Raw genomic sequence first — 19,552 nt, forward strand, 5'->3', positions numbered from 1 at the left:
CCTGTCAAATGGAGGGATTTCCAGTGTGCTGGAAAAAACATATACATGTTTTTTAATTGCTAATGCCTTTAATCAGGGCATCCAGCTTGACAGCATTAAAACTGGGAAGCAAATCCTATCTGAGTTTTTAGCTGCAGGCTGGAAATGCCAACTCATTGCTATAGGAAACAGGAGTTGATGTCACTTCCAGCTATCGAGCAAAGCAAATTACCAGCTATTCTTAAGCATATGCTTGAGTACCAGCAACTTCTGTAGACCGCAGTGAGGTACTCCGAATGAAATATGCACTCATGAACTTTACTGACTCGAGTCTGTTCACACTGAGCACAAAAGCGCTCCTCCCCCGTCCCTCCCCACCTTTGCAGCCTCGGCCAGAGACTGCTCAAGAAGATGAGAGTACTTCCAGTGAGCCTGGCAGATTCTGCATCAGACGCTGTACTTGGGGTTAGTTTGTGGACTTTTTTCTGAAACATTTATGGCGGCAAAAAAGTACCAAGGCTCCCTACACACCCTCAACACTTGTCTTTTACTGCAAATACAAATCACAAAACTACCAGGAGCGAGAGAGGTGATCTGAAAGAAGCAGAACCTCATAAATTGTTTGTGTGGGAAAGGCTGTCTTTCCTTTTCTCTAACTGATGGCATGCCAAGTTTATTTTACAGTATTTACAGTAAGATTTGTTTGTTTTGATACCCTTTGCATGTTGTTAGGGAAAAGGCAAAAGAAAATCTCCAGGAAGTTTATATGATGAGACAGAGTTTAGGCTTTAATTTTCTTTCTAGTCCTATATGTTTTACTAGAAGTATAATATATAAAGGCATGGCAATTGGATGAGTTATTACTGAGCTGTCGCTTATTTTCTCTGTATGGATTTGGTGCTTAAGAAAGACCTCAGACCAGCAAGCTAAGAAAGTGAAATTGCTCGTTCATTCCGAGAGCAGATACAGGATGGGCAGGAACAACACTGTTTTCTCCTTTCTGTGCCTCATCTCTGACCTTGGCACACCGTTCCAGGAACGGGAAGAATGTGCAGTCTCAGCCTCTTTAGTTGAGGTCCAGACAGATGACAAGGACAACAGATTTATCCATGATGGAGTGGTCCTCGGTGGGGCTGTACAGGCAGCACGAGGGCTAACACACCTGCCAGCTCCAGCACACAGCTCTGGAGGCAACTTACTCTCAGGTCTCCCTCAGAGCAGACAGTCCTGCAGGCCCAAACCTCCTGCGTTACAGAAAGGCACCATCACACCTGCAGTCCTCAACACTTGAACACTGCCACAACCAAATAGCCGGCTGTTCAATTTTAGGAGTACATACCATTAACAAATGAGATATGGTCATGCTAATGGGTAAATTGTCAGCCACAGTGTGAGGGCCCAGGTTTTGACTCTCAGCTGTGGGGAAACTCCTGGTTTTAAGTGAGAGGTGGTGTCTTAAATCACGAGGAATGGGAATGACTATTGCCCATCTCTTCCAACACAAGAACTAGAGTGTATCATGTGCGTCTGGTATCAGGTCTACCAGGCACCTTCTGAGTAACCAGAAGAGACAAGCAGTGGCAGCTGCTAATCACACAGGAAACTGCTGAAGGTGGAGAAGGTTTCTTAGGTGCTTGCTTTGATCTTATTTCCATTCTCAGTCACTGCTTAGGCAGAAGGAAGTGTTTATTTGATTTACAGCATCTTTAACTAGAGCATTCTACCCTGAGTCTGCAGAGCCAGGTCATCAGTTGGGATGGGAAGTCCCCCCAGGGAGGCAGGTAGTGGTCCTGTAAGCCTGTTGCACTGAAAGGGAAGTGGAGGTGTTTGGTTTTAATGCAGAAGCCTCAACTGTTTCGGCCAAACTTCTGAGCACGTTGGAGGGACTTGGGTTATGGTAGGAGTTGAGAAATAAGAGAGTAATGGTATATTTTATATACCATGCCAAAAAGTGCAGAAGTGTCTTACCTTTCCCTTACCTTTGCTGGGAACTACCAGGTAGACACAATGTCTTTTCTCTCTGTGGTGGAAACATGCATTAGCGAGTGCTGTGTTTGACTGTCTGGGGATGAAATATGGTTGCCAAAGGTTAGAAGCTGTTCCTATAGAGCTGGGAAGGGATTTTCGTAAGGGCAGACTGTCTCGCTGACCCCCTTTCATCCCTGCAATTCCCTTAGCAGGATACCCAACATGTGTACGATAGCTGTATAGACATGGCATCACCTTTGCAATTGATGTGGTGTATATGCCATCAAACAGGGAAGAATATTTTAGGGTCAGTAAGTCTCTCTGAGCAAAGTTACCAGGAGATGCTGGCACAACTAGTCACTGTTTAGTTTACACCTGTCAGAAGCAGGCAGCCTCTCAACTCCTACGTTTGGGCGAGTGTATTCATCATATTTAGCTTTTATACAACATTCTTTTCATCTTCCCTGCACTTCACAATTGTTAATTAATCCCACAGCACCCAGGGATTACTAGTAAAGCTTTACAAGGGAAAGCAGAAACAAACAAGAAGAGGTCATATGAATGGGCCAAGGTTGTGGAAGAAATTATCCCTAAAGAACATTAGGTTCTGCAAGATGAAAGTATTAAGTGGTCTCTCCTTGGATGTTAGCCTCCATTTTTGGGGAGGGGGTGTTTCTGGGTGTTTCACTTTTCATAGTCTAGAGTATTTAGAGCTTCCCTGTCATTTTTTCCCTTTAGCACATTTTCTTTTTTTTTTTTTTTTTTTGCTGAGGCAAATGGAGGACGCATGATTTTTGTCTTTAGAGAGTGATGAGGAATTTCCAAGATGGGAATTAATTTTATGGAATTTTTATGCGCCATCTCTTCATCTTGTAATTACAAATGGGGGCACCTGACTAATAAAAGTATTAGCTGTTTTTTCAAAGCTATTGCAAAGATCCAGATACTCAATAAATTACTTTCTTGTCTGGCACCCGTAAGCCTTTTTGGAAGGTCTGTACTGCACTGATAATAACAATCTGGTAACTTACCTGGTAGTAAGCACTGCAAGTACAGAATATGCTCACGGTGCTTTCTTTTCCCTAGGACTTGAAAGATGACCGGAGTGACGAAGAGGAGGAAGATTCTGTTACAGACAACGAAGAGGAGTCCACAAAGAACGGCAACAAGAATGGCTGTGGGTCAAGCAAACATCTCCTAAACAGCAATCACCACTAGCCCCCTCCTGCCTTACCTCCTGCAGTGATTTCCACTCTGTTTTTAACCTAACCTACAGGATAGAATTTAAGTCAAAAAGCTTATGAGAGACTGTGATTGATTTATTGTTGGCTACTGGACCTGGAAAAAAGCCCAGTTTAGAGGGGAGGGAAAAATTGCATAACATGACAAAATGTGTTAATGACCCACTTTCTGAATCATTGCTAAGTGTTTGGAAAGGCGTTTGGACGTGCCGACTGTTCCACTCTGGCAGTGCTCACCAAGGTCAAAGCTCAAGAGCGTCAGATCATTTAGTGTCCCATTGATTCTAATGTTTGTTTTGATTCCGATATAAGATAAATTTCACCGAGCAGTTTAATTCACAGATGTTTTGTGCTAGGTATGGAGGTAGTATGAGCTCCATTAGGAACCAAAATTACTCAATGTGGGAAAAATTTGACAATGGTGTGCAGTGACTAGCGTTTTAGTCCTTACTTGTCAGTTTAAACCCTCATCAAAATGGCTATTTTTTGTTAGATTTCATTTCCTGGAGGCCAGTGGAAGCTAGCTTGGGGGAAGTCAAATTATTTGTTTGTGACTGAGCTGACTTCACTGCAGAAGTACAGTCTTTCTCCAAAATACGCTGTATGATAACTCAAATATTGTGTTCTAAGATCTACCTGTCAAAAAAGTCACTGTTAAAATAGCAAAACTCATCCCCAATTCCCCACTGAGCTCCAGGTTTCACAAATGTCTTTCATCTCGGTCATTTTGGCCCAGGGTTAGAACAGAAGGTGCAGAGGGGAGGGAAGATAGTGAATAAAGATTGGGTCTTCTCACAGATTTTTTTTCACTTTTTATTTGTCTTCAAACCTGCTGAACAACCCCTGCTCCTGACACGCCTACAGCCCAGAAGATTGAAAATAAATCTCATCCATTCCCTTCTGGTGAGCTCGTCACACACAGCGGCACTGGCCGACTGTCTTCTCAGGAACGTGTCTGCTAAATTCTGTGTTGTGGTTCCTGAGTGTGTTCCCTGCATGTACCTGGGCACTGGGGGAGCCCGGGGTGAGCAAGGAGTGGCACATCGTCAGCGCTGTGTATTCATTTGATATCAGGATCTGTATTTCCATCTCTGCTCTTCTTGAAAATTAGGAATCACCTTGGCTAGAGCCAAACTTGGATGCGAGTATGTGACTTAGGCCACATACCGCTGTTTATGCTGTAAGAACTGGAGGAAGAGTGGATGTTTTATCAGGTCCTCTGACCACAAGTGTCTCTATCCTATTTTTGCACTCTTATTCTAACGCTAGTGCAGAGTGCAGCACCGTTTTTAGTCCTGGGGCTTTCCGAGGAGAGCCTGGGCCTTTCAAACAGGGTGGTACCAGTCTCATTTCCTGATGTGTTTAGCTAACGAGGCCGTAAATGTTTTGTGTCATAAGTTTTAGAGGTGAGAGGCTCTCCATGTGGTTCTACAGTAGCTGAGATCATCGGGTGAACTAAATCCAGTAGCTTGATAGAGACCAGGGGGACCACTGCTAGAGCCGACTCAGCGCAGAGCTTTTGCTTCGGAAAGGCTTTTTTCCCCTGAAGGCTGCTCAGGCAGGAACTCGGTGCCTACGGGAAGCGCTATATGACTGACTTGTTTTCTCAAGATTTCCTTGGCAAAGAGGGATGTAATTCAGTGACTGAAGCATTTGAAAGAATGGGAAATGTTTGGGGTCTCAGATACGAAGGGTGAAGTGTTTTCTGTGCAGTTACCAGAAAGCGTAGGAGTACTTTGCTATAGAGGCTGGTGGTGTGAAAATATCTACGTCTGGTCTGTTGAACTAGGCTGTGCTTAATTTTTACTTATATTTTGGACCATGTAATATCCCAAATGTTTGTGTTTTACAAAAAAAAAAAAAAAAAAAAGAATTACACTGAGAAAGGAGTGTGGCCTACGGCTTCTGAGAGGGGTGGGAAACATACAGTGGTGGGACGGGACTCGACTGGTGGGACCAGTGCTTGGGGTTGAGTAGAGCTGCTGGGGCTGAGCAGGCAGAATGCCCTCAGTAGTTGTTGAACAGCAGCGTGCTTCCTTACGTAGCTGTGGAGAACACCTTAAATACTGCAGCGTGGGTTTATTGGAAGTGTAAGTACTTATTACATCACCAGAAGAACGGGTGAGTTTGGCAGGGTCACAGTTGCTTATCGGGGCCTGTTTATCGCCTACATGAAAAGAACTGGCCTTTCCTAACAAAATGACAAAACCAGACATCTTGGAGGCTTTACACTCCCTTTGAGAGCAGCGAAAAGAAGGATGCTTTCTACAAGGCATAACTGGGTCTTGGGAGATGGCCAGGGCATTATCATTTGATTTTGGTGCCAGAAAGCTTTCCTGCTATGACTCGGAAAGGAATTCAGCAAAGGAAGCACAAAGAGTGGTGTTGTCACGGGAGCGAGCCTCTGAACAACTACTGAGTTTTAAACTGGAATTTATAGTCTCGATGAGGCCAAATCCTGCCCTTCCTACTCGGAGAAGTCTCCCACTGAAGCCAATTGACTCTATTGGAGTTTTGCCTAGGAAAAATTCTGGATGGCAGTTGTCCAACCTAATTACAAGACCTGTTGTCTTAAATCGGTGTGAAAGTAGGGTCTTAAAGGAAGAGTAAAAGGCAGATAAATACATTCAAACATAGAACGTTGAGGCAAACTTTGGGTGAGTACAGAAGAATATGGAAGAAAATAATGTCCTGAAGGTGAAGATTAAGCCTAAGTGCAGTAAACAACCAAGTAACTTCATTGCGTTGCAGTTAGGGGTGTGGAAGGAAGGGGGTTACTGTCATGGCCAACCAAAGTGATGAGACCTAAAAATTCTGAACATAAACCACTGGGTACTGAGGATAAACACCCCCAGCACAGAAAGAAGTGAGACCAGATTGTCACAGTGGGACTGGACGCTCGTCCTGTGTTAACATCAGATTTGTTGTTCCTGAAGTTACACACTTCATTTTCCACTTTTTACTGACAGAAACTCAGAAACAAGACACTGAGCTCACGGCAAACACAATTCATGCTAAAGAAATTAATATTGTGGTGCTTCAAGATTTTCAGTCTATTCAATGCCCTTAACATATATTTTTTTTAATGTTATCATGAAAAGAGTCTCAAAGTGCAAGTGCAGAACAATTGTAGGTAATGTACGTGACACAAACGATGGACTCTAATGCATTACTTTGACCATTTCACAAAACGGGTCCTGGTGTAACGCTTGGACACCGTGCACTGCTTTTGCTATGTCACTTTGACCACTGCAATGTATTTATGACAGAATTATAGAATGAAAATGAAATCTTAGTCCATTAGAATCAGCAGAAACTCTTCTGTTCCATTTAATTCCTCTGGGTTTTATTCAGGTCCTCCTGTCCGTGTATACTATGCTGCCTCTGTGCTTGTTTACTACATAGATTTACCAGTCTGCTCTGGATGTGATTTACAGATCTCCTTTGCTCCACAGGACTCATTTTGTCAATTTGTATCATTCGGTATTATTATCTTTTTTTTTTGTTGTTCTTAATGCCACGGAATTTGTCTGGTCGGTTATGCTGCACACTATAAATAAATATTTTTTAAAAACAGGTGTCTGTGTAAGGAATTCCTTGTTTTCCACGCCTTGCAACGTCCTCCTCACTGGTTCCCATTCCCTCCCAGCTTTCCAGTAAGAGCTCGTTCAGGATCCAATTCCTTGCTCTTCCAAGTGTTTCCCTTGCATGGAAAAGGCTGGATGACCCACCCCCTTCTTAAGAGGTAACAGCGATTGCTGTAAATGAACTTTTTTTGCTGTTTTTTTCCTGGACAATTTATGAATGGAGAGGAAGCAAAAGTAATGGGTGCATCATCTATTACTTGTATTATTCAAGATTTATGTTTTGACTAAAATACTTGAAAGTGGTCCTGTGTACACTAGGAACAACTCACTCCAGAATGCCAACACGCTTTTGTATCTCTACTCCATTTTTGTTGTGCGTATCAGGGCTGCTTATGAAGTTACGAGTATTTGAGGAATGTTAGAATAATACGCAAATCCAGAGAGAATTCTTTTTTCCCCAGGAGTGCCGGTGTTTATACATGGATTGAGGTGCTATTGCCCACTTAGATTGCCGTGGGATTACTACCTAAATGTCTCATCATAAGCGCACTGGAAACAACTCGGACATGGCTCCTAAGCCGGCAAAAGCAGGAAAGCTCTACTGAAAACAAGGGAGCTGTGCTGATTTGTATCATCAGCTGAAAAGCTGTTGCGTATTTCTTATTCTTTCTGTTTCTGCCTCCCTAGTCAGGAAGATCACAGAGGTTCTGACTTACCGTCTCTTCCCATGGGCAAACAAACATAAGGGAAGGTGTTTTGGCCCAAATAATGAACTGTAGCAGAATACTTTGGTTTTATTATCTGATTTTTTTTTTTTTTTTTTAAAGCTATGAGTAAGAATAGACGGAAAACAAATTGAACAGGGATATGTGAGTTTTGGCTACAACTTGCAAACTGTGAAGAATAAAAGAGAAAAAAAATCTTGCTGATTTAGAAAGAAAAACACCATCTCCACAGGCGCTTCCCCCAGCTGTGGGTTTGAAGAACAGCAGATAACCAGCAGGCAGAAAGGAAAGTCCACGCTGAGAATAAGAACATAGCCCAGTTGTGACAAAGCCCAAGAGAGCTGGTTGGTGGCTGTGAGCGGCCCGAGAGCTCAGGAGCCCTTCTGCATGGAGTTGCAAAGGACCCAAGAATGTACCTGTGAGCTGATTTCATCCATCATGTCCACAATCACGGAAAATGCCTCTTCCCATTTTCCAGTCAGTTTTATGGGCTCCCTCCTGTTCTGTCTGTGCCGTGTGGAGCCAGGGCTTTGTTTCTCACCTGTAGACTTTGAGCTTTGGCTGCCTGAGGTGTGGACTTTGTATTGAGGTAGATGGACACCTCTGATTTGTTGAAGGTCACACAGGACATCTGTATTCCCACAGAGAATGTGACTCCTACTACGGAATTTATGAAATCTGCCTGATGCCCATGCTTTAGAGACAGAGAGTAACCCATGCGTCAGACAGTAAGGTGGCACTGTGAGTGAGCAGCACCATCGAGAGGGAGCGGACCTTTCCTGAGCAGAGCTTCATGAATAAGGAGAAGAAAAGTCAGCAGAGGGCTTGGCCAACTCATCACACAGGCTTTTCTTATGGACAGACGTGTGAAAGACTCATTTAAAGGCTACTTCCTCCAGCTCTTCACTGGGGACCATTTTCTCTCACTCTGTCTCCGTATTTCTGCAGGATGCTGCTTGGTTTATAGAACCATAGAAGCTGTCAGACAAGGTCAGAGCAGTCATCACCCACTTCTGAGAGCAGCCAGCACCAAAAGCTTGAGAGGGGGATACCAAACCAGCAGCCCTGGGTAACCCCTCTCTGAAACACGTTTTGGGGGAGGAAGGGTGTTACCATGAACAGTGGTGGACTTGGCAGTGTTAGGTTTACGGTTGGACTCAATGGTCTTAAAGGTCTTTTCCAACCTAAACGATTCTCTGATTCTATGAACAGTTGCAGCTCCAGATGTTCTTGCCACTCAGGGGTACAACAACCAGCTGCTCTGTGCCGCAGGGGTTGGGCACACCTTGAGTGAGGAACTTAGCTCAATCTTACATAATTTCTTTGGATTTCCATCGCCTGGCTCGTGTTTGCCATCCTGCTTGCCACCCGCAGGGTTTTGGGCACCTGTGTTGCTGCTGACCCTCATCAGCAGAGATTTCTCCATGCCCCATCTCTGCTCCAACCTGCCGTAGCAGCAGTGTTACATGTAGCACACTTGCCCACTGAAGCGTAAGCCATTTTATGTAGGACACATGAGAGGGAAAACTTCACAAAGTACTGGGACATAACGGGGGAGAGGGGAAATCGTTGGCCAGAAAACTAGGACTCCTGCAGAAAAAAAAATAGTTTCGCTTTCTGTCCTGTCATCCACATGTGTTAAGATCTGAAGAAGCAGAGAGGAGGTAAAGCCCTGACGCTGATCCCTCGTCAAAGAATGAGGTTCTCAATCGAGGAAATGGAGGTGATCAAAGCGATGTAATCTTCACCCTAGCTGACTACAGAGACCTTCAAGTAGGGCTCGGAGAGTTTATTTAACTGAAGTACCCTTTGTGGGTTTACTTGAAGTTTCTGGCTTAATGGAAGACAAAGCTGAAAGCACAGGTCTAAGCTTCAACGTATGACTCTGCAAATACAAAGTCATAACAACCCACATAGGATAATGTTGTTGATGTTCCGATAGTCTGAAGATTTATGAAAATATCTTGTATTTATTCAGCTGGAAAGACCCCTGTTCTTCTGGAGTTTTGTTACCCCATAAAGCATTTAGAGGAGACCCCACAATCATTTCAAAGTCAGAAAAATTAAGTGGAATAACAAGTAAAAACCCTATCCACGGTGACTTTGAAGTGCAAGAAGCGTGTCCTTGCAGCCATAGAATACAGCCCTGCTTTGAGCTGGGGTGGGAAGAAACAGCTCCCAGGCAGTTGTTTCAAGTGGTGAAAAGTCCCAATTTTTCCTACCACAAAAGAAAGTTGTCTAAAAAAAGTTAGAGTTGAGCAGTGAAATAGGTTATTAAGTTCCCAACTGAAATTCACTGGAGCTTTTCCCATGATGCAAATTGGATCCATATCTCAAGCAACTGGATAAAATGATAAGGGCAGCATGGCACTGTGTTCTCCAGTGATCAGGAACATCAGGAACAGGGCACAGCCTCAGTGTTTCCTCCTCCTACAGCCCAGGGCAAAATCCTCCCCAGAAAACGAGATCTTCTGTCTGCAGGGCACTCACCTGAACACAGCTCTGCCTTTGTCTCTGCCCAAACTGTGGATGTATCTCTTGAAAGACATCCTTGGGACAGCAGTCCCTCCCCTTTCAAGCCAGAAAGCAGTCATCATAGAATGGTTTAGGCTGGAAGGGACCTTGGAGACCATCTCGTTCCACCCCCCTGCCCTGGGAAGGGCCCCCTCCCACCAGCCCAGGTTGCTCCAAGCCCCATCCAACCTGGCCTTGAACCCCTCCAGGGATGGGGCAGCCACAGCTTCTCGGGGCAACCTGTTCCAGTGCCTCACCACCCTCAGAGTGAAGAATTTCTTCCTGATATCGAATCTAAATCTCCCCTCTTCCAGCTTGAAGCCATTCCCCCTCATCCTGTCACCACATGACCTTGTAAAAAGTCCCTCTTCAGCTTTCTTGTAGGAACCATTCAGACACTGGAAAGCTGCTATAAGGTCTCCCCGGAGTCTTCTCTTCTCCAGGCTGAACAACCCCAATTCTCTCAGCCTGTTCTCATAGCAGAGATGCTCCAGCCCTCTGATTGCCCTCTGCTCCAACAGGTTCATGTCCTTCTTGTGCTGAGGACTCCAAAGCTGGATGCAGTCTCCCCTCCTCTCCTTCTGCTCTGTTCAAAATCTCAGCGAAGATGGGGTCACTGATGCTAAAGCCTGCGATCCAAGGCCAAATTTACCAATAAGAGGAAAATGCCAAGCTGTGGTTATCACAACCACCTTCGCGTGTGAGCATGTGAGAGAGCTGCTGAGCCAGAGGAGAAAAGGGAGAAGAGAGAGAAACCAGAGCACAATGGCTGGGCCAACACAGCAACAGTTTAAACACAGAACTGACATCACCAAGAATCACAAAGCAAAGCAGTAACAAGGAAGAAAAAGAAGCCCCAAGAGTAGAAGAAGGAGGAAAAAGATGGTAGGTCAGTAATTCTGGGGATCAGCCCTTTCCAAGCGACAGAGGCCAGCTCTGCCTGCGCTCTGAGATGAACTCTGTAGTTGGGACAACTCCTTTTCCCTGAGCACCAGTGGTTTCAGGCTGAGCCCAGCTGATGAGTTCCTGAGGCAGGAGCAGAGGCAGCGGGACCTGGGAAACCCTCCTTTAGAAAGTTCCCAGTATGTGAGTGAGGGGACAGGGAGGGACTCAGCTGAGGCTGGGCCAGGGTAGCCACAAGCGGAGGCCAGCAGCCCTGCAGCTGTGGCCATGACCCCATGGTTCACCTCCAGTTGTTGGCCAAGCTGGACTCCCCCTTAAATCTCAGTGTTGGTTTTGTGCTTTTCCTGGCTGACTGAGGCTCCCCGAGAGTCCTAGAAGAGCTCCCGGAAGATTTGTGTGGTTGCTTTCTACACCAAGGAGCAGGAGAAAGCTGCTAAAAGGCCTTTCTCATGCTAGTACGGATGGGCAAGCTTCTTGGTTATGTCATGGGCTGCAGACAATGCAGGACGAGTCCTAGTGTTTCAGAAGAAGAAGCTGTGGGACGCAGGGGCTAAACCTTATCAGGTTGTGCTAAATCTTATCAGGCTGTGCAAACCCTACCTAGTTCCTTTGCTATTCTGAAGGAGGAATTATTCAACAAGCAAAGAATGTTTCATACGTTTCCCTGTTGCAAAGGGCAGTGAGGTCAGACAGCAGTTCTGTGTTTGGAGCTTTTTTTTCCCCTTCGAATCCTTTGGATCCTGCAAGGATGGCACTTGAGCAGAGAAGAGGACACTGGAGCAATAGCCCCTTTTGCCTGAAGTGAGGACTATCCTATAACAGGTACTATACAGCACAGCGCGCACAGCGTTTCTTGAACTTGGAAATTGCCCCACGCACCCACTTCTGTGCTGCAGTTTCCCCTCCTGCACCCAGTTGTGATTCTGCTCTGACATAAAATCCAAGCAACAGTGAAGCTGGGATGCCTCCCCCCTCTCCTGCCCTGGCATGCATGGCTGAAATGCGGGAAATCGTGAACCAGCACCACCATGTCTCTGCACTGTGAATTGCAAATATGGCTGCTCCATCTCTTGTAGACAGTGATATATATATTTTTTTTTAACATTTAGGGACTTATCCAAAGCAAACATCGGTGCTCAGCCACAGCTTGTGAGGTTAGTCCCGTATCTGGATGGACGCAGGGTCCCAGCAGCAACAAGGCAGTGGAGTTGCCGGCCCACGGCTGAGCATCCTCGTTCTGGGCCATGGAAGGACCACGCTCCTTTCACCAAATGTTGGTGAGAGGAAGACAAACTCCTGCTCTGTAAAACAATGCTGAAGACAGGGAAACCTCTGAGTTTCTCCATTTTACACATCAGAGAGGGTTTTACCGCCAGCAGAGGGAACAGATCACAGAATCAGAGAATGGTCAGGGTTGGAAGGGACCTCTGGAGATCATCTAGTCCAACCCCCCCACCAGAGCAGGTCCCCTACAGCAGTTGCACAGGACGGCGTCCAGGCGGGTTTGGAATGTCTCCAGAGTGGGAGACTCCCCCACCTCTCTGGGCAGCCTGTGCCAGTGCTCTGCCACCCTCAAAGGAAAGAAGTTTCTCCTCATGTTTAGATGGAACTTCCTATGCTCAAGTTTGTGCCTGTTCCCTCTTGTCCTGTCACTGGGCACCACTGAAAAAATGTTCCCATCCCTCTGGCACCCTCCCGTTAAGTATTTATGAGCATTGATAAGATCCCCCCTCAGTCTTCTCTTCTCCAGACTAAAATGACCCAAGTCCCTCAGCCTTTCCTCATAAGAAAGATGCTCCAGTCCCCTCATCATCTTTGTAGCCCTTTGCTGGACCCTCTCCAGCAGTTCCCTGTCTTTCTTGAACTGGGGAGCCCAGAACTGGACACAGTACTCCAGATGCGGTCTCACCAGGGCAGAGTAGAGGGGGAGGATGACCTCCCTCGACCTGCTGGCCACACTCTTCTTGATGCACCCCAGGATGCCATTCGCCTTCTTGGCCGCCAGGGCACATTGCTGGCTCATGGTCATCCTGTTGTCCACCAGGACTCCCAGGTCCCTCTCCACAGAGCTGCTCTCCAGGAGGTCAGCCCCCAACCTGTACTGGTGCATGGGGTTATTCCTCCCCAGGTGCAGTACCCTACACTTACCCTTGTTGAACTTCATAAGGTTTCTTTCTGCCCAACTCTCCAGCCTGGCGAGGTCACGCTGTAAGGCAGCACAGCCTTCTGGCGTGTCAGCCACTCCTCCCAGTTTTGTGTCATCAGCAAACTTGCTGATGGTACACTCTATCCCTTCATCCAGATCATCGATGAATATGTTGAACAAGACTGGGCCCAGTACTGACCCCTGAGGGACACCACTTGTTACTAACCTCCAACTAGACTCTGCACCACTAACCACAACCCTCTGAGCTCTATCTGCCAGACAGTTTTCAATCCACCCCACTGTCCACTCATCTAACCCACACTTCCTAAGCTTGCCTGTGAGGATGATGTGGGAGATGGTGTCGAAAGCCTTGCTGAAGTCAAGGTAGACAAGATCCACTGCCCTCCCTTCATCCACCCATCCAGTCACCCATCCAGATAGTAGAAGACTATCAGATTAGTCAGACATGACATCCCCCTGGTGGATCCACGTTGACTACTTCTGATAACTTTCTTTTCCTCCAGATGCTTGGAGATGATGCCCAGAATGAGCTGCTCCATCATCTTTCCAGGGATGGAGGTGAGGCTGACCGGCCTGTAGTTTCCCGGGTCATCCTTCTTGCCCTTTTTGAAGACTGGAGTGACATTGGCTTTCTTCCAGTCCTCCGGCACCTCACCTGTTCTCCAAGACCTTTCAAAGATGATGGAGAGTGTCTCATACTCCTCCGTCCTGTTGCGAGGTAGAACCGTAGACGCCCGCGCCGGAGGCACAGCAAACAGCGCTGTTGGTGTCCAGGCCAAGGGCAGCCGTCCTTGTCGCCTGTCCCCGGCTGCCGGGTCCCTTCGGAAGTGCGGAGCGGAGCGGGGTCAGCGGTGGTACCGGCGCCGCTGAAGCCCCCGGGGCTGTCACCCGCTACTGCCGCAAGGGACCACCAGGTGGCAATAGCAGGACACCGCTCCCGGCTCGGACACGGCTCCCGCGTCGCATTTCTGTCCATCTTTCTGCCCTTTAGAACACACGGATCCTATGGAAGATTCGGGTGCAGAAGTGTTTCTCGCCGCTGGCAATTTCCACTCCGTCGGTGTCCGACTGTGCGACAACGGTCTGGGACATCGCCGGTGAAAAAGCATGACGAATTTTACCGAGAGACGGTGCTCGGTACCAGTCCCGAGGACCAGAGTGCCGGTGTCCCCAGGGCTGGCATCCACCCAGCTGCCACCAGTGAGCCTCTCCCAGGGATGCAGCGCTCTGCTGGTACCGGAGCTGCATCTGGTGCATCGGGTAGGAGCTGGGGAGGGAAGGATGTTAAACCTCCGGATCGGTTTTACTGCTTGTACTTTTTTTTTTTTTTTTATCGCCTATTTAAACTACGTATTTGTCAAGCCACAGAGTCTGCAGCTGCTGGTGAGGGAAGCCCCATTCTCACCTACATCTTTAGTGTCTGTAATGCAAATAAGGATGATAAAACTCTCAGAATAAGGAGGGTTACACTGCCATTCAACCCTGGGAGACAGACTCTCCACCCCAAGCGTATGAATCATAGAATCATAGAATCATGGAATGGTTTAGGTTGGAAAGGACCTTGAAGATCATCGAGTTCCAACACCTCTGCCATGGGCAGGGACACCTCCCACTAGATGTCCAGCCTGGCCTTGAACACCTCCAGGGATGGGGCCTCAGCAACCTCTCTGGGCAACCTGTTCCAGTGCCTCACCACCCTTAAAGTGAAAAACTTCTTCCTAATGAGCAACCTCTCTGGGCAACCTGTTTCAGTGCCTCACCACCCTTAAAGTGAAAAACTTCTTCCTAATGAGGTGCCCTGTGTTTTGCATCATTGCCAACCAAAAAGCAAAGCTCTGAGGGTAGAAGAGTTTGGGCCAGGCTCAGCATGTGCATGTGCAAGGGAGGGAGCAGGCGGACATCACCTCCCAAACACAAAAGGAGATGGAGGCTGAGGAGCAGTTCCATCTCAAATCCTTTAAATCCAACGGGGGCTGAGCGTTATCGCCAGAGCAACCAAAGGATTTGGGAATGCAGAGAAGTAGCTTTCTGTAAGAAAAAAACCTGTGAGCACGCACTGGGAGGGCACCCTACACCACCTACTAACCCCGGCTGTGTTCAGCGTTGCCTGGTGCTCTTATCAAGGGAGGATGGGAACTCCTCGAGGACAGCCTGTGCCCAGAACATGTTCCATCACCATACTGCTGAGAAGGTCAACCAGAGAGAGGGGGAACGCCTGCATTCGTGGGCTGAGGGTTGTGAACAGTCCACTGGCAACTTCTCCCCACCAACAACTTTTACAAGGGCAGAAGGATGAATTAATTGGGGGGTGTGGAAAAGACAAGGTACAAGGCAAGCTGCCCAGGGAATGGGTGCTACATTGCCCTGATGAGTACGATGTGCGGGAGCACGGACTGAGCTTCAGGTTTTGTGCTTCAAGAACATTGCCCTAAAACACCTCCAAAACCACCACAGTGCCCTGGCAGGAGACACCGCTGAAAAGTGCTCTCTACAGAACAAACGTCTTTAATGCAAATAAGTAGTGGTTACTGCAGCCCCAGATTGAAGCACTCATTAAGCAGTGTTAAATACTGGACAAACTGGGCTTCTTATAAAAGCAGAGCAGAGAGACAAATAATGAAGACCAAAATCTAGCCGTTCTAGGAGTTTTCTCCCTAGAAACCAGCGGGAAGAGCACAGTGCCCACCTCCTGTACTGCTACTGGGGTTGGTTCCTGGCAGAAGGAAGAGTGTGTCGAGGAACCCAGTGGCTCCATAGCTGTGCTGAGCCCTGGCTGAAATGGGCCACGGAGTCAGGCAAACAGCCCTGCACTCCCACGCTCCCCTCGCGCGTCAGAAAACAGGAAAAGAGTCATGTTGGTCTAAACGAGGCTCTTTAATCCCGTTCGGCACAACCCTCGTCGTCAGGCTGTGCTCAGCTCTGACTGCGTAGGGAGCCGGGAACCGATTTGCTTTGATAGCGGGATGAAGTGTTTCCTCAAGCTCTCTCCAGGCACGGTTGTGGCTGAGCAGGAGGTGCTCAGAAGCCGTAGACTGTGGGGGGCAGGCGCCGCAGTCCCCATCTGACCCCAGCCCTTCTCCAGATTTCCCCTTCAGAGCCAGGAGGCAGCTGGATTTGGCTTGACCGTCCCAGCGGAGACTGAAGCTTCGAGGTTGCCTGTTTGGCCCTCGCTGCGCGTGGGTTTGCCGTGGGCTGGTACCCCGCTGTTGGCACAGTTTCCTCCATCGCAGCTCACAGACGGTGCCAGTGGGACTCCTTACCGCCAGCAGGTTAACTGAAACGCATCTCCTCTCCTTCCTTGTGGGTGTCCAGCCCAGAAAGCCCGACAGCAGGCAGTTATAACAGTCCTAAAGCGACGCTAATATTTTTCTTTTATGAACAAATACTTGCAACCAAGCCAAAGTCAATTGCCAGCTCTGTTGGGAGAGAGGATCTAGCATCAGAGAAGGATCCCGATTCTGTTCTTGGTTCACTGTACGACCTTGCAAATAATGACAATATTGGCCCCAAATGGACTGGGATGAGGTATTGGTGGCTGTTGTTGATTAAAGAGCGGGATGTGTTACAGACTCCAGGAGGGTTGCTCCCTCCAGACCTCGCGCTGGCCCTCCGTCTGTCCGGTTCTTACCTAGTGGCTCCGACCAGACTTTGCTGACGTGGGCAGTCAGGTTTCCTTGCTGTCTGTGGAGGAGAAGGCAGCCCTCGTTGGCGCTTAGAAGAGTGTGACTTGCACAAACTCTGTCCAAGCACATGGCGTTGCAGATGTGGCTGTGCAATGGTCTCAGCGCATCCCACCTGCCCTGCTCCTTTCTCCCCTGAGAACAAAGATGCTTTTGCTGCTTTGGGTCAGCTCAAGAGCCCAAAATGTGAGGGTCTTTCCCCAAATAGGTGCTCCAAGCATCCCCTAGGCTAGACAACTAACATAGATATGCAACATCAGTTGGCCAAACGTACCAGGTTGCATCTCCAGGCTGTGGAGCTCATACCAAAGGCTGTGGGACAGCACATGCTGGATGCTGCGTGCTCTCAGCTCCCTCTGTGCTGGGGGCGTTTGTCCTCCTGGGACAGCCCTGGGGAATTTGCTGGCTCAAATGGGGGTGATGGGGAGGTACCATGAAGACTGAGTGGTCTACAGGGGGAGAACTGCAGAGCAGCCAAGTCTGGGGAGAAGGCTAGCAAAACTGTGTTGTTAATTTTTAAAAGCTCCAGGCAGCCAGAGGTTTCGGGCTGTGAATTCCGCGCTGCTTCTGACAGTGGTGGTGCAGTAATGTTTCCGCACAGCTCTGCATCCGAAATGGGAGCAAGCAGGAAAATGCAAATTGAGTAAAGTATTGGTCCTGCGGGGAAAAGCAACTCTGTTGCGTTCTTGCTCCTATCACTGCTCATGGATAAAAGGTGGAGGGTTTTGATTGATGAATTTGTATAAAAGCTAGTTTAAATGGTTTAACAAAGCTTTGAGAGCAGCTTGAATACAAGACAAAAGAAGAAGGTTTAGACAACAAAAGTCCAGAGCAACGATTACCTGAGCACGTGGGCTTGGGACGGTTTCACTTCCACGAGAGAAAAGGGATGTTCTACAGCCCCAGGTTGGGGGGACCAGAGGGACTGGGGGGCCTCGGGACACAGTCCTTCCTCAGCTCTGTGCCACCGTCCAGTGGTGCTTGTGCTGGAAGGACAGCCCTGTCCCCCTTGGCGCGTTCCCCCCACTCATGGCCCTGCAGCTCTGGTGGGCCGTGAGGAGGGGCAGCCCCGACCCGCAGTGCCTGGCTGTGGGCCCCCCCCTCTCCGGGGACGGGAAAGGGCCTCGCTGGCTGGAGGAGAGCGGGCTCCCGTGCCGTGACCCACCTCGGAGCCCCCGTCACAGCGCTTGCCGAGGGCCCCTGACCCCTGGTAATCCCCGCTCGTGGGGATATTGAGTTTTCTGTTTGCTTTGCAAGTGTAATTGGCCAAGACGCTGTGAAGGGGGGAGAGAGAGCTCAAGGGAGAGGTGTTAAAGAAATAGGAAAACATTATTAAGAGTGTTTTAAGTCGGCAGTTTCCCTTATTAGGACTTTCATGATGGAAAGAAGCCACTTTAGGTCTGTGCAGTTGCACTGGGCCACCACGTCCAGGCCCCTGTAGACAACCACGCAGACGGCTGTACTGTCTTGTGCATCCCCTGGGCATCATCTCTATTTCTCTTTCAAGTCACGCACCACCTTCTTGGCTTACAAATCTCCTCCTCGGGCTTCTTGTGCCCTGCCGCAATATGCAGAGAAGGAGGAGCTCCCAAGTATATGAAATACTTGGGTTGGGGGTGTGTGTGATGCTCATCCAAGACAGATGTTGGATACAAATGGAGATGTTTGAGAAGGAGAAGAGGAACGCTAGATGTGACCAGCTGAAGGCCAGTGCCAGGGCAAGAGGAAGGTGGTGCCTGCATGAAGGGCTCTGCTGTTGTCAACTCCAAGCGTTCTGAAAATCCGCCTCCACATCAAAAAAAGAAATCAACGGCATCGTTTTTTTGAGAAAGGATTATTTTAAACAATCCTAGGGTTGGGAAACTCTTCCTTTGCTCCTGGGCAATAAGCCTCTAGGCTTCTCGCAGCTCACGTTTCCCAGCCTGTCATGGGGTCAAACATGGAATGATGGAGTTAAATGAGAAATCAGTCTCGTGACTGCAGGAGCCAAGGCCTGGAGAGGAAAAGCCCAAACAAACCATAAAACAGAACAAAAGAAAGTGCCAGCTATTCCCAGGTTCCTGATAACATCATAAGAGGTGGCAACACTGGACTTCATAAAAAGCCTCGCTGAACTTTAGGGTCAGCCGCAAACAACGGCAGCTCTTTCCTTTGTCCATTTGTTCCCGCATGCCTGGGGAGTGACGTGTGGCTGATTATTATTGCCTGGGTGATGGCTATCTATGCACAGCTCTCGGATACCAAACAGATCCTGGACTGGCCCTGTCTATGTTTAAAAATCCCAGCGTGGTCTGGACGGAGGTGGTGGTGCAGGCAGGTTTCTGAGCTCCCTACAGGAAGTGCTGCCTGCACTGGCGGGAGTGGATTCTCCTGCCACCCTGCAGCTGTGTTGGGAGAATTGGGAGCACGTTCTTTTATATTCCTGGCTTTTCTCACCCACAGTGGCACGCGTGCAATGTCATTTTCCGCTCCTGACAGCGATGCACCCTGATCTCTCCAAACATCTGCATCAAGGCAACAAGATGCCCCAGGAGGTTTTGTGCAGACAGCAGTGGCACCAATGCGGGGATATAGCCAGATCTTCACTCTCATGGGGACAGCTGTGAAGCAACCTGGGATTTTGGGAGTCCATTCCTCAGCTCCTATCCCACAGCAGTATTTTTTTTCCCTTTCCTCTGTATTCCATGGAAATAGGACTTTTTTTTTTTTTTTTTTTTTTTTTTTTTCCCCCTTTGCAGCTGGGTGAAGCTGTGAGGTCCCTGGAGACAGGCAGAGGGCAAGTGTTTGG

The 19,552-nt window shown here is 48.2% G+C and overlaps 1 protein-coding gene across 1 annotated transcript in view; it reads left to right on the forward strand.

Moving 5' to 3' along the window:
- CERS3 (ceramide synthase 3) overlaps nt 1–3,465 on the forward strand; it is a 31,663-nt gene extending 28,198 nt beyond the window's left edge. The window contains exon 10 of the mRNA XM_009887016.1: nt 3,034–3,465. Within this exon, the coding sequence (XP_009885318.1) occupies nt 3,034–3,165 (132 nt within the window). The 3' untranslated portion in view covers nt 3,166–3,465. The remainder of the gene's footprint in view (nt 1–3,033) is intronic.
- Nucleotides 3,466–19,552: the final 16,087 nt, after the last annotated feature.

This window comes from Charadrius vociferus, unplaced genomic scaffold (assembly GCF_000708025.1).
Source record: "Charadrius vociferus isolate BGI_N301 unplaced genomic scaffold, ASM70802v2 scaffold190, whole genome shotgun sequence".
Lineage (NCBI taxonomy): Eukaryota > Metazoa > Chordata > Aves > Charadriiformes > Charadriidae > Charadrius > Charadrius vociferus.